Raw genomic sequence first — 14,265 nt, forward strand, 5'->3', positions numbered from 1 at the left:
CAGCTTGCCCCTGATTTTGTATATGGCCAAAAAATGAACAGACTATTGCTGGTTAAATGCACTTGGTGTGACAGCTTCACCCTGATGTAGGCTTTAGCCAAAAAACAACCACACCATTGAGGGTTAAATGCACTTGGTCGCAGCTTGTGCTGGCGCACCACAAGACACAAAATGGCCGCCGATCACCCCAGAAAAATGTGACTGACAAACGGTCTGTGCAGCCTAAAAACAGTGAGCAATTGAGGATCAGCAGCTCAATGATCCACAGCTGCAGATCGATCAGTTAATCAAGTCCTTTGGAGGAGTTAATCTGCCTAATCTCGCCCTACTGTCGCAGCCGCAACCTCTCCCTACGCTAATCAGAGCAGAGTGACGGGCGGCGCTATGTGACTCCAGCTTAAATAGAGGCTGGGTCACATGGTGCTCTGGCCAATCACAGCCATGCCAATAGTAGGCATGGCTGTGATGGCCTCTTGGGGCAAGTAGTATGACGCTTGTTGATTGGCTGCTTTGCAGCCTTTCAAAAAGCGCCAAGAAAGCGTCACAAAAGCGCGAAGAAAGCGACGAACACCGAACCCGAACCCGGACTTTTACGAAAATGTCCGGGTTCGGGTCCGTGTCACGGACACCCCAAAATTCGGTACGAACCCGAACTATACAGTTCGAGTTCGCTCATCCCTAATTATGAGTCTTGATTCTTCTGCAGGTAGAATGAAGCCTCACAATATCCTAAAACTACATCTCAATATGGAGATGATCAATTAATTTAATTATTTATTTATTTATTCGCCAATCTAGATTGTATAATTTCACCCACACTATCAAATTAGTCTTAATAAAATGAAATATAATTTTCTGTGTCTCTTACCAAGTCCTAGTAGAAATCTCACTTCTGCTCTTAGGAAAGCTGGGTGGTCCATCATAGCGCATCTCACTATGGCTTTCATCTTGATAGACCCCTCTAGAGAGCTCCACTTCTCTCTCCTCTTTCTTGTGTGTGTCTCTTCTCCCCCCTGTGTATGGTTTATGATCACAAGCTTATCAGTTAGACACACCTTCCTAATTTGGAAGTTTCCAATCATAGTCTGATGGGCGTGACTATTGATAAGAAATTACATCATAACCTTACCCAGAATGCACTTTTGCTACTGTTGTAATGTCACCTACTCATACCTAGGTGGCACTGCTGTGTAAGCTATTTGCATCATAGTATAAACGGTTAACTTCTGTAAGTCTGAATAAAGGTATAATATACATTTTGACCTTAAAAGATTTAATTCAAAGCTATAGGGATTAATTCTGACACTTGTAGCAATTAGAGACAGACCTCTAGGCGTCTCTCTAAATGTTTCTCACACTGTTTATTTGTTAATCGTAAATAACTTCAATGGCTTTGTTTTCTCAGAGATATCAGTACCTCCTCTCATACCAAAGAGGTGAATAATTGTTACAAAACATACATCTTCACAGACACTCTTTTAGAGACAAAGATTCTCCTAATGAGAAATATATATAATATACTGGATACATGTCTTCATAACATATAACAGTATAATATAAAGTATATATATGTCCTACTGATTGTCTTATGCTAAGGACTAAGGCTCATTAAATGAATACAAGAATATTATATATTTGCTTCATTGATAAATGCCTAATTGTATAGGTAATTATCACCAGCTGCATAGAGCTTATCTTTACCTCCCGTCATAAATTTATAAGTAGACAAGGAGGATTCTTCTCAGACTGGTATACTCATGAGAAGAATAACACTAAAGAGCAGAAACCTTTGTATGACCTTACCTTGGCCTACTCAAGACATACAAAATTGTAACTATAATCGAGCATGGCTCTTAAATGGAATGAACATTCTTCTTGACTAGAATAAATTGGATAGCAATGCATTTACCTATGAAAAGGCACAACATGTGGGACATTGGCTGAGAAAGCTGCTTGTGTTCACAGGGTGTGACAAGAAACTCTGTGTTAGTTAGAGCCTAGCCGGGCAAGTGTTTATTATTTTATGTGGATGTCACATGTGTTAGGTGAAGCTGCGACTTCATGATAACCTGTATTGGTTGGAGTGTGCACAATAAATGCACGGTTTGGACCTGAAACCTGGTGTCCTAAAGTCGTATCTGTGAGAATGACCCCCAAATAAGAGGCGATCCCTTACAATTGGTGGAGGATGCGGGCAAGTTGTCCATGAGAGAAGGGCAACAGTCGGTTGCTAGGGGCAATGCTGAGACTGCAGGTGCTGCTAAAAGCTGTTTTTTGCCGTGTGTGGCGTTAAAGGAACGGAAGCTTTTTTTTGTCCAGTGGAGCAGGTGCTGCTCATAAGAGTGTGAACTATTTTGCTGTGGTGCAAGTAAAACTGCAGTGAATTAAAGGGCCAGTAGCCCAGCAAAAGTGGACTTGTGGCTGAAAGCTTTTCCTGCTACCATGGTTCTCGGGGAAGAGTACGTCCGGCAGCTCTGGCGCATACAGCAGGCAGAAGAAATGGCCATAGCAATTGGCTACACTAAAAATGAATTGGTGAAATTTGATGCAGAGTGAGAGGCTTTGGAGGCACAGTTGCAGCTGGCCTTGAGAAATGGGTTCTCAACACTGTATGGACCCTGTACAAAGTTCCAAGAGGATGGTGATGTCAGAAGATCCGATACAGAAAGATCCTGCGAGTTGGTGATTGGGGGAATCCCACTGGGGGTCACTCTAGATGCCCGGCAGCAGGTGTCTCGCGTCAGGCCTGAAGTGCTGGACTTTCTGGAGAGAGGGCCAGAGACAGATGTCACCGTGTCTCTGACCTTAATAACAGACTATGGCCCTGTGCAATGGGAGCTCTTAAAATGTGAGACCCTGGAAGTAAAGTTTGTGCTTGGCAAAGACTTCCCATTATTTTGGCAGCTGTGGAGCGGAGAAAATGCTACCAATTGTGTACCTGGAGAATCCGATGAACAGCAGATATGTGCCGTTGCCAAGGGCAACCGTCGGGAAGACAAAGAGGTGGAGAGCGGTGCGGTTCTCAGGAGCGCATATCTTCCCTGCGACTGTGCCCGGAGTACTAGAGGGGAAGTGCGGAGGTGCGGTAAAGCTGTTGCTAGGAGCAACCACAACCTTGATGAGTCCGCGGGAGAGGATGTCACTGCTTTACCGGACTGGTTGATTACAAAGGGTAAGACTGTTCCTGTTATTAACTATGTGGCAGAGCCAGTGACAGTGAGCCGGCGGCGGGGGATATCTGCTGGGCCGGTAGGTAATAAGTCACACAGAGAGACAACTGTGTCTGGACAGGTGGATAAGCCGGCTGTGATCGCTCCCTCGAAGAAACCTGCAGGGGAGAAGGTTTCTGGGTTACCTCAGTTGCCCATGACCAAAGCTAGTTTTGGGATGACAAGGATCCGGGATCCCATGCTAGCCCGGGTGAGGGGTAGCACAATATTGAAACCTGAGACTGGTAAAATAATAAAGGTGCTGGACAGTCGTGCGGAGAAGGACTATCCACTGATTTTCACTGAGCGTGAGACTCCAATGAGAACAGAGACTGATGAACTTGATGTTACAGATAAGCTCATGCATGAGGGAGTGTTGGGTGTACTTTTCCCTTATGCTGGGAGTGGTGGAGAAATGGAGACACTTCTGCAGAGAGTGCAGAAACTCCTGCAGAACCTGTACCTGTCCCTTTAAGGGAGCTGCACTTTGACCTGCATGGGGAAAGAATATTGACCATTGGAAACAATGGTGCTGGTCAAATGCAAAGTGATGGTGACAAAAGTGCGGAAATGCATAAGGAAAATGTGATGTCATATGAAATATGTGATAATGACATGCCTTTTCCTTTGCAGGCTGTGATTGGGGAAAAAGCTCCCCCTGTTGGTAAACATGTGTCTGATATAAAAGTGTTGATAAATGTTGAAGAAACACCGCTAGGAGACCCCATTGTAGACAATGTGGCGGGGCTAGAGGGTGTACCACACGGATCAGAGGTGGATGTGCAGTCTCCACAGGTTTCTATGATTAATAAAATGTCCCAGGTGGGGATTGACTCAGGGGTGCCCCTAGAGGCCAGGGTTAATAATGACTTGAGCAGTATAAGTGGCCTATGTGCCGTGACAGCAACTCCGAGAGTGAGGACTACCATGTCAAGACCCAGCAAAACTAAAGTGGTTACTAGTAGCGAGTCTAGCGACCAGATGACAGTTATATCTGATGAGACGAGAGTTCAGTCGGGTGACAGCCTAGTGTCTGAAGCTCATATCCTGACAGTTGTAGAGGACCTGACAGGACAGTACAGCTACAAACTTGAAGATGTTTTCGCTCACTCTGCACAGTCCCTAAATACACTAGAGATGGGGCTAGCGGTTCTCGCAGAGCAACTGCAGGAATCTCCAGAGGAGTCACAGAAAGAGATGAATGAACTGAAGGAACTGGAGTCACTAATAGAAGCGGAAATTCTCCAACTTCAAGAGGAACTTGCAGCTTCTGAGCGATCCAGACTTCATGCAGAGCAGGAAAGAGATGAGCTGGCTGATGAGGTTCTAAACAGCGCCTCAGAAAAATCTGCTCTTTTGGAGGAGAAAAGACATTTGGAAGCCAGGATGTCTCAACTTGATCAAGAGTTATGTGATCGCAAGGTGGACCTGGACCACCAGAGACAAACTGTATCTAGATTGGAGAAGAAACAAAAGAAGTTTGACCAGCTCTTGGTTGAAGAGAAATACATATCGGCTCGATATGCCGAAGAACGTGACCGAGCGGAGGCTGATGCTCGGGAGAAAGAGTCCAAGGCCCCCTCCTTGGCTAGAGCCCTTGAAGAAGTGCTTGAGGAGCGAAATGAATTAGAGAGGCTGAACAAGCAACTCGGAGCAGATATGGAAGCTCTTATGAGCTCAAAAGATGCCATCTATGAGGTGGAGAAGCCTAAGCGTGCTCCTGCACAGCAGGTGGAAAAAAGTGAGAAACCTGAAGAGGAAGATCCTCTGGAAGGTGCCAAGAAGTCAGAGCCTGGTAAGAGTGGGTCTGGAAATGGTGGTGCCAGGGTGCTGGCCAAGGCAGAGAAGGTGGAAAAGGTATCCGCTGAACCAGTTGATGGGGCTGATGTTGATGCAGAGGCCAAGAGTCTCACGACAGTGTGTAACCAGGACCAGGTCGCAAAAGACGTCCCCTCCGCCTACAAGGCCTTCCAAGTAGCCAGCTGCCTGCTGGGGAAGAAATATGAGGAGATGGACGACCAGTATGCAGATCCGGGCTATTACGATGGGCTGTCTCTCCTGACTCCTCCCCAAAAGGAGAACGGTGTCCTGGGTGAGCCTCTGGAGAAAATGACAGAAGACGAGGAGTCTGCTGAAGACCCTGGTGCCTCCTGCCTCGATGAGAAAGAGGGGGAGGGGTTAACAGGGCAAGTGTATGGTGCCATGTCCGAGAAGGATGAGAAGGCGGTCAAAGAGACTGGAGACTTCAAGAAGACAAAGACTGAAAAAGTTAAGGCCGATGTGTTGGTTGACGTGAAGTCCCCAGGTGCTACAGAGACCAAAGTTAAGCCAAAGGGAGCCGCGGCCGAAGTGGCAAAAGCCGCTAAAGAAACAGAGGTCTCTAAAATTGCCATAGTAACTGGGGTAACTACTGCTGGAAAGAAGGAAGAAGTGACCCAGATGCACATAAAAGAAGCAAGTAGGGGCAAGCATGCTCTGCTGAAGGAGCCCTGCAAAGCAAAGGAGAAAGTGTCGGGATATGACCATGACTGGGAACAGTTCAGGCAAGAGCTGCAGCAGTCCAAGAAAGGACGTGAGGCGCATGTACAGGAGCCAGAGGATCTAAAAAGAGAAAGAGATCAAAATATACGACAGCGCATCATTATCACTCGGGAAAAAGTTGGAAAAGAGTATCTGGTCATGAGATGGGCACATGAGGCCTTTAGGCAGTTTCGGTTAAGCAAGATGTTGGTTTTGGTGATAAACCAAGCTCTGCTGGCGTGGGTCTGGCAGAACAAAGGGAAGGTACGTGTCACCGAGGTTCCTGGCCTCTGTGAAATAAGAACCGGTCATTTTCTGGGTCAGCGGCAGCTAGTGCTCGCTGACACTGTGTTACTTAGTGTGGCTGTAAAGCCAATCTGGGCCGGTTCTTATTGGGAGCAGCCAAAGAGCAGGGTGGGTGGCTGTTCCCCACGTTCAGGCCAGGTGGATGCCCTCTCACCAGCCTCCCGTGGTTATGCAGGTGTTCACCCTCATGGGCTTGAACAAAGGGTGGGGGGATATGTGAGACAGTGACAGGTCTCACACAGGTTAGAGGCAAGGAAGGGGTGGATAGTGCGGTCCACACCCCTATTCCACCACAGGTGAGACCAGCTGGAAGTAATCAGCCTGGCACAAAGCACCTCCCAGGGTGTCAGCAAGGGGGGAATGTGTTGCCTGTGGACAGAGGCCTGGAGGCTCTGTGTGGTCCAAGCCAGGAGGGCTGAGAGACCACGATTCCCCATGTGTGCTGAGACACTGGACTGGAGGCAGTGGGCGTACTGTGCTCTGTACAGCCAGGAGGCTGTGGGACATTGGCTGAGAAAGCTGCTTGTGTTCACAGGGTGTGAACAAGGACTTAGGTGAGTCAGGAAACTCTGTGTTAGTTAGAGCCTAGCCGGGCAAGTGTTTATTATTTTATGTGGATGTCACATGTGTAAGGTGAAGCTGCGACTTCATGATAACCTGTATTGGTTGGAGTGTGCACAATAAATGCACGGTTTGGACCTGAAACCTGGTGTCCTAAAGTCGTATCTGTGAGAATGACCCCCAAATAAGAGGCGATCCCTTACAATACCCTCATCACCTGTAAAAGTAAATACGTGGTGTACCTTATCAAATGTGCATGCGGCAGGTTTTATATAGGCAAAACGATCAGGAGTCTCCAGGAGAGGATCCGGGAACATATAAATTCACTGTCCACGGGCAAAGGCTGCGTACGACTGATAAATCATGCGAGGGAATAGCACGCAGGTAACCATCTCACCCATAGCTTCGCTGCGATAGAGGTAGTACAGAGTTTACCACAAGGGGGTGATAGACACAAGGAGCTTCTCAGAAGAGAAGCAAATGGATCCTACGTACAAATGCAATGGGACCCCTGGGTCTGAATGATAAAATCAACATGGGGTATTCCTATAGGGACCTAAACTCTGTCTTTAATAGGTTGCATATATAGTCGCAATATTATGGTACTATTTTAAAGTTGTGTTTTAGTGTATGTCTTTCCCTGTGACGCGGCTTACTCTGACGCACGGGGGTAAGCGCCGAGCGGGCGCAGTACCTGTTTGGCGCAGGTAATATCGCGTCACAGGCTGAATCTCTTAAAGAGCAGGTGGAAGGTTCACTTGATTAAGGGCCAGATGAAGCACTAAGGTGCGAAACGGCCATCGCCTATTCAGCTGGTACACACTTGTTTATGATGTCCACTCTCTACCGAAAATAAAGGAAAATTTGTTACAGCGCAAAGTTGGTGAGTGCCGTCCATTTGTCTCTACCTGTATATGAAATCAGATCACCATTTAGTTTTCAGGTCTTCTGTTTCCTCAGAAGAACATAAAAATAAAGAAAAAATGTATCCTGTATTTTAAGCATTCGTTATGCTCATTAAAGCACATTTTTTATCAGTTTTTTGCCATTTCCATATGAGAGCCTTTTTTTAGATGGATGATACAGTATAACGGCTGCTTAAAGCAGAGGATCAATTTTTTGTTTATTTTTCTGTTCTTATGATGGATCAAGGGGTTAAAGGGCACTTAAGGCACCTGTGGCATGCAACAACTATACCTGAGACATTAATTCAAAATCTAAAATAAAAAGTGATATCAAAAGCAGATTCTGCTTTGAAATTTCATAGAAATATTTTAAGTGTAAAAAAGTAACAGAATGAGTAAAATAAAGGGAGGTGGTAATGTTTTTCATACCATTGATTTGTTTTTTATTTGGCTACAGAAAACTGTCAAACATGGAGAACGTTTCCATTTCGCCTACATTTTATTATACAATCTACAGTGACACTGAAGATACAGAAGAAATAAACCCAATAATTTATCACATGGTCCAGACTTTTATGATCATGTCTTACAGCATAACCTTCATCCTGGGGATTACGGGGAATGGCCTGGTCATCTGGATTGCAGGATTCAAGATGAAGAAGACAGTCAACACTTTATGGTTTCTCAACTTGGCCATAGCTGATTTTGCATTTGATATTCTCTTCCCTCTCCAGATTACGGAGTGGATTTTGGATGGACATTGGCCCTTTGGTCAAACCATGTGCAAGGTCATATACACCATTCTCTTCCTTAACATGTCTGTCAGCATCTCTTTCCTGATGATTATCAGTATTGACCGATGCTTATTAATCATGTGTCCTGTGTGGTCAAAAAACCACAGGTCTCCCAGGACTGCATTAACCATCTCAGTTATGATATGGTCAACCTGCTTCATGCTTAGTTCTCCATATCTTTCTGTTTTAGACATTATTCATGACTCTGAGAACAGCATTTCATATTGTACCTCAGTCTACGCTGATGACTATGATGCAGACACCAAGATAGATCAAACTTTGACAGTCGTCAGATTTGTCACCATGTTTCTCATCCCATTTTCTATAATAGCAATTTGTTATAGTCTTGTTATTTTTCAGATTAGAAGAAGCAGAAGTTTGGCAAGATCAAATAGACCTCTGAAAGTCATTATCGCTATTGTACTTTGTTTTTTCTGTTTTTGGTTTCCGTTCTATATGTGGCCTTTTCTAGAAGTCTTGAACGTTGAATTGAGTATAACTGTTGACTTTATTATGTCCAACCTTGTATACTGCATCGGATTCTTTAACAGTTGTGTTAATCCCATGGTCTACGTCTTTGTTGGAAGGGACTTCAAGGAAACTTTAACCAAGTCCATTTCATTTCTTTTGGAGAACACATTCAAGGAGAAGGATATCTCTGATACAGAACCTCAATATGAACAGACTGTGATGGAAACTGAAATGGAAGATTATACTGTATGAAGAAAAACATTTCAATAGGGAGCTTCATTAGTGATTGTCTAGATGTCACAACAACTTTTCATTCTCTAATGGGACTGAAACTCTGTATTCTTTATACGTCAGGCTCCAGAGGAAAGCCCCAGAGAAAGAAATGGAATACTTACGCACAGTATATGCTTTTGGAATTTTATGTTTCCCATAACAATTGTAAGGCAATACTCATTTTAGTCAGACAATACTAGTAGAACGGTTATCTTGGGTCAAAACTGCAGTGGGCTTTCGTGTAAATGAAAAAATTCCTAAAATGCCTAGTGCAGATGGCCATACTATGGCTTCATTTGAGTTGTTTGGATTCATAAGAGTATCAACAGAAGCCTATGGACCCATCTGGTACCTCTATATGTCTGTAATTTCATAGAAAAGGAAAATTACATGTACTTGTTGCTTAACAGAGAACCCATGTGGCAACATAGCCTGCCTATAGTTCCCCTCTAATACCCCTTTAATCTGTGGAGCATATTCAAATAATACAATGAAAACATGACATAATAAGTGGACTACTAAGGCTTGATCATTAACACGTCTCTGTTTTGTACTTACTATTTCTATTGTATATGGATTAATATGGCTTTATATGAATTTTATACTAAAAATAAATTTTAGGCTCGGACAGTAAACAATAAAACTGCTATACCTATTTGCTACTGATTTGTCATCAGTTTCTATGAAAACTCACATAGGAGGAGAAGTTAGCTATTTTCTCCCCTTCTGCAATCAACAATGAACTGCTCTTCCATATGTTTCAATTGTTAGAATATATGTATATATTAAATAATTGGTGCTAACTGTAAGGATATCAATGTGGGTGAAGGATCTGATCCTCTGACACTCACCCCTAGTAGTGATTTGAGGGACACAAACAGCTCAGGCATATGTGCAGGACATCCTGCCGCCATATGTGGTCCTCTCATGGCAGGGCTTCCATCTGGCATTTCTCAGCAGATAATGCTCGCCTGCATATAGCAAGGTTTCCCCGGAATGTCTCCTCCAGATTACAACACTTCCTGGGCTGCCCGGTCACCAGAGTTATCACCAATTGAGCATTTGTGGGATCATCTGGGATGCCAGCTTTGGCAACCTACTGTAACACCTGTGGACAAATGTGATATAATAGGGAACCTGTCTCCATGCCGAACTATATCTCATCTTGTATCTAGGTTAGAGGCTGTATCTCATCTTGTACCCAGACTAGAGGCAGTATCTCATCTTGTACCCAAGCTAGAAGCGTCCAACAGGGTCTAGGATCCTCCTTTTAGTTGTACCGTTTTCTTAAAATCTCCTTTCTCCATTGTATGTACTGGGCGCAATGATAGGGAACGGCAATCACTCCACCCCCCATCATTAAACCTCTCAGATGCTGCTTTCAATGCTGATTGCGGCATGTGAGGGTCCCGTTGATTTGGGGTTAAAAAAAGATATATATGTACTCACCTTTTCCATTTGCTAGCAGAGAGGCCATCACAGCCATCTTAAATGATGAAAACTAGAGATGAGGGTATTGAATCCACTGAAGTGGAATTCGATCCGAATTTTAGGATAAATTTGATTTGCCTTGAAGCTGAATTTCCTCGTGCTTTGTGTTAGCGAATCGATTTAGGCTACATGCACACGACCGTTTGTGTTTTGTGGTCCGCAAATTCCGGATCCGCAAAAAAAAAACGGATGACATCTGTATGCCATTAGTTTTTTTTTGCAGATCCATTGTAACAATGCCTAAAACGGACAAGAATAGGACAGGTTCTATTTTTTTTGTGGAGCTACGGAACGGACATACTGATGCGAACAGCACATGGTGTGCTGTCTGCATTTTTTGCGGACCCATCGAAATTAACGGGTCCACATCCTATCCGCAAAAAAAATTGAACGGGCACAGAAACAAACGTTTGTGTGCATGTAGCTTTAAACTAAAATAGTCTAAAAAAACTTTAAAAATAATCATATTTACTAGTGATGATCGAGCACCAAAGCATTCGGATGTTCGGGTGTTCGGCCCGAACACATTGCTATATTCGTGTGCTCGGCCGACCACCCGAGTGAATCTTATAAAAACATGGATTCCGTTTACCGAGTATAATGGAAGTCAATGGGAGACAACCAGGCACCCCCTGCTCTGAAGAGGAAACACATAACAGTATAGTGGGGCGCCAGTTGCACGTGACCGGTATCACAATGGTAGCAGTATAGAAATATATGTATATATGATAATAGATAAAATAGCTACAACAGTTCAGTTGGTGAGTCTATTATTTTTATATTGTAGCTATATAAAAACATGCCATAACCATAATTACGCTTCACCCCTCCTCCTTTCCTTGTCCCATTCCCCCTTTCCACACATCCACTCCAATTTTTTCTTTTATCTTTTACTGCTCTGAAGAGGGGAGGGTGCCTGGTCCATTGGAAAAAGTCAGAAAGTGACAGAAACACCACCGAAATGGATCGGGAACAGAATGGTCACTGCTGGGAACCATGTTGTCTGAGTTGTACGCCACTTTTACAGACTGACAAAAATGCGCACATGTTAGGAAACATTCTTTCCTGTATATTCAATTGTGTATAAAGTGCAAGTGCTGCAAACAATTACAAAGAAGAGGCACTCCGAAACAGCCTGTATATCACATAAAGGAGGGCCTCATTCACATTGTGCTACAATAGTTCAGGTAGTGGGACTCCTACACTCATAAAGCCTATGCACTAAGTGAAAGGGCTGCCAAAAATTACAAGGAACCGGCACTCCAATACACCCTTTATTACACATAAAGGAGGGCATTATACACAACCTTGAAAAATTATGATTGATGGCCTGCTGGTGACCCTCTAAAACATTTGGAGCAAGGGCCTGCTGATCTGGCCATCTAAAACTTAATATGCAAGGGCCTGCTGTTGAGCTAACCCTGTAAAACATTATATGCGAGAGCCTCCTGCTGAGCTGACCCTCTAAAACATTAGGGGAGAGGGCATGCTGGTGAGATGACGCTTTAAAACATTATATGTGAGTTCATGCTGGTGAGCAGATGCTGTAAAACATTATATGCGAGTGCCTGCAGGTGAGCTGACCCTATAAAGATATTTGAGTTGAGGGCCTGCAGTTGAGCTGACCCTATTAAAAAAATTTGACTTGAGGGAATATATACAATCTGGATAAGGAGGAGGAGGAGGAGGAGAAAACAAGATTCAACCATATACTCTTTTTTTGTGGTGGAAAAGGTGCATGCGAATACACTACAGTAGATTGAGTACATTATAAATGATAGATTTAAATTGCCTTTATGTTCATCATCAGCTCAGCTCTCCTCTGGTGGAGTTGAGAAGTCAGGGGCAATCCAGGCCTTGTTCATTTTTATCTGAGTCAACCTGCCAGCATTGCCAGTGGACAAGCGGATACGCTTATCTGTTATAATGCCACCAGCAGCACTAAATACACGCTCAGACAAAACGCTGGCTGCAGGGCAGGCCAGCACCTCCAAGGCATAGAGCGCAAGTTCGTGCCACGTATCCAGCTTGGACACCAGTAGTTGTAAGGCACTGAGGGATCATTTAGGATGCTGACACTGTCTGCTATGTATTCCTTCACCATCTTCCAAAACTTTTCCCTCCTTGTACCACTAGGCCGCGCTTCAGGGTGAGGTTGCTGGTAGGGTGTCATGAAAGTGTCCCATGCCTTGGAGAGTGTTGCCCTGCCTTTGTTGGAACTGCAGTGTGTTTCCCTTGTCTCCCTTCCTCGGTTGCCTAAGGAAGTACAGACTCTGATGCCAGCATTGTCAGATGGAAAGTTTTGAAGCAATCTCTCAACAAGTACCTTCTGGTATTGCACCATTTCAGTCGTCCTTTCCACCACAGAAATGAGAGATGAGAAGTTCTCTTAGTAGCGGGGCTTGAGAAGGGTGAACACCCAGTAATCCATGTTATCTAAAATTTGTATAATCGTGGGAAAGGCAGCCTAACATGAAGTCAGCCATGTGTGCCAGAGTACCAATCAGGCAAGACATTGATGTCGAAATCAGGATGACTCTCCATCTCCTCATCCTCCTCCTCCTCTTCTGCCCATCCACGCTGAACAGATGGAATTTAAGTACCATGGGTACTACCCTCTGTAGCAGAGGCAACTGTCTCCAGCTCCTCCTCCTCCTCTTCATGGTCCAATTCGCGCTGAGAAGACAAACTGAGGGTGGTCTGCTATCACCCTGTGTAATGTTCTACCCCATTTCCTTGTCTGCCACATTCAGAGCGTCGTCCTTAATTGTGAGCAGCGATTGTTTGAGTAGACACAGCAATGGGATGGTTACTCTGATAATAGCGTTATCGTCCACTAACCATGTGTGTGGATTCATCAAAGTTTTTCAAAACCTCACAGAGGTCTGACATTAATGCCCACTCCTCGCTTGTGAATAGTGGCAGTTGACATGGTTGTGTCTGACAATGGCTGTAACTTGGTGGCGGCTTTGGAGCTCCGCAAACTTACACACATCCCATGACTAGCCCACGTCTTAAACTTAGTGGTTCAGCGGTTTATCAAAACCTACCCCAATTTTCCAGAGCTACTAGTGAAGGAACGTTATGTGTGTGCCCATTTCCACAAGTCGTCAACAGCTTCAGCCGGCCTGTCATCGCTGCAGCAGCGCTTGCGTCTTCCAGCTCACCGACTGTTATGCGACATGAGCACACGCTGGAACTCTATGTTCCACATGTTGGCCAGGCTTTGTGAGCAGCAGAGGGCAGTTGCGGAATACCAGCTGCAACATGGTCTTCGCCTTTCAAGACTGGTTGTAGGTTGAGTGGCGAGAGCCACAGCTCGGTCTGGTCCCTTATACCCTGCCACAGCTCTGCGGCAGTGTGCTGTTTGTCCCCTAAGCAGATAATCTTCAGCACAGCCTGTTGACGCTTACCCACAGCAGTGCTACACTGCTTCCAGCTAGCAACTGATGGCTGACTGCTGCTGGAGGTGGAAGTGGAGTAGGAGGCGGTGGAGGAGGAGAAGTGGGGGTTGGAGCCAGTAACATAGCTGCTCCCGGAGACCCTGATGGACAGTAGGGCCCGCAATCCTGGGCATGGGTAGCACCTGTGCCATCGCAGGGTACGACTCACTCCTGGCCTCCACAACATTCACCCAGTGTGCGGTCAGGGAAATGTTGCGTCCCTGGCCACCAGCACTTGTCCATGTGTCCAGGGTGAAGGGGACCTTCCCAGTAACTGCGTTGGTCAGAGCAC

The 14,265-nt window shown here is 45.0% G+C and overlaps 1 protein-coding gene across 2 annotated transcripts in view; it reads left to right on the forward strand.

The window, feature by feature from the left end:
* Nucleotides 1-14,265, forward strand: part of LOC122922794 (chemokine-like receptor 1) — a 57,704-nt gene that overhangs the window by 28,702 nt on the left and 14,737 nt on the right. The window contains exon 2 of one of the 2 annotated variants that reach the window (XM_044273524.1): nucleotides 7,959-9,568. The exons of the other annotated variant lie outside the window; for it this stretch is intronic. Coding sequence (XP_044129459.1) covers nucleotides 7,972-9,018 — 1,047 coding nt within the window. The 5' untranslated portion in view covers nucleotides 7,959-7,971 and the 3' untranslated portion in view covers nucleotides 9,019-9,568. Of the gene's footprint in view, nucleotides 1-7,958; nucleotides 9,569-14,265 lie in introns of those variants that run through there. 2 annotated transcript variants of the gene reach the window in all.

Source organism: Bufo gargarizans, unplaced genomic scaffold (assembly GCF_014858855.1).
Source record: "Bufo gargarizans isolate SCDJY-AF-19 unplaced genomic scaffold, ASM1485885v1 fragScaff_scaffold_716_pilon, whole genome shotgun sequence".
NCBI classification, from domain to species: Eukaryota; Metazoa; Chordata; class Amphibia; order Anura; family Bufonidae; genus Bufo; species Bufo gargarizans.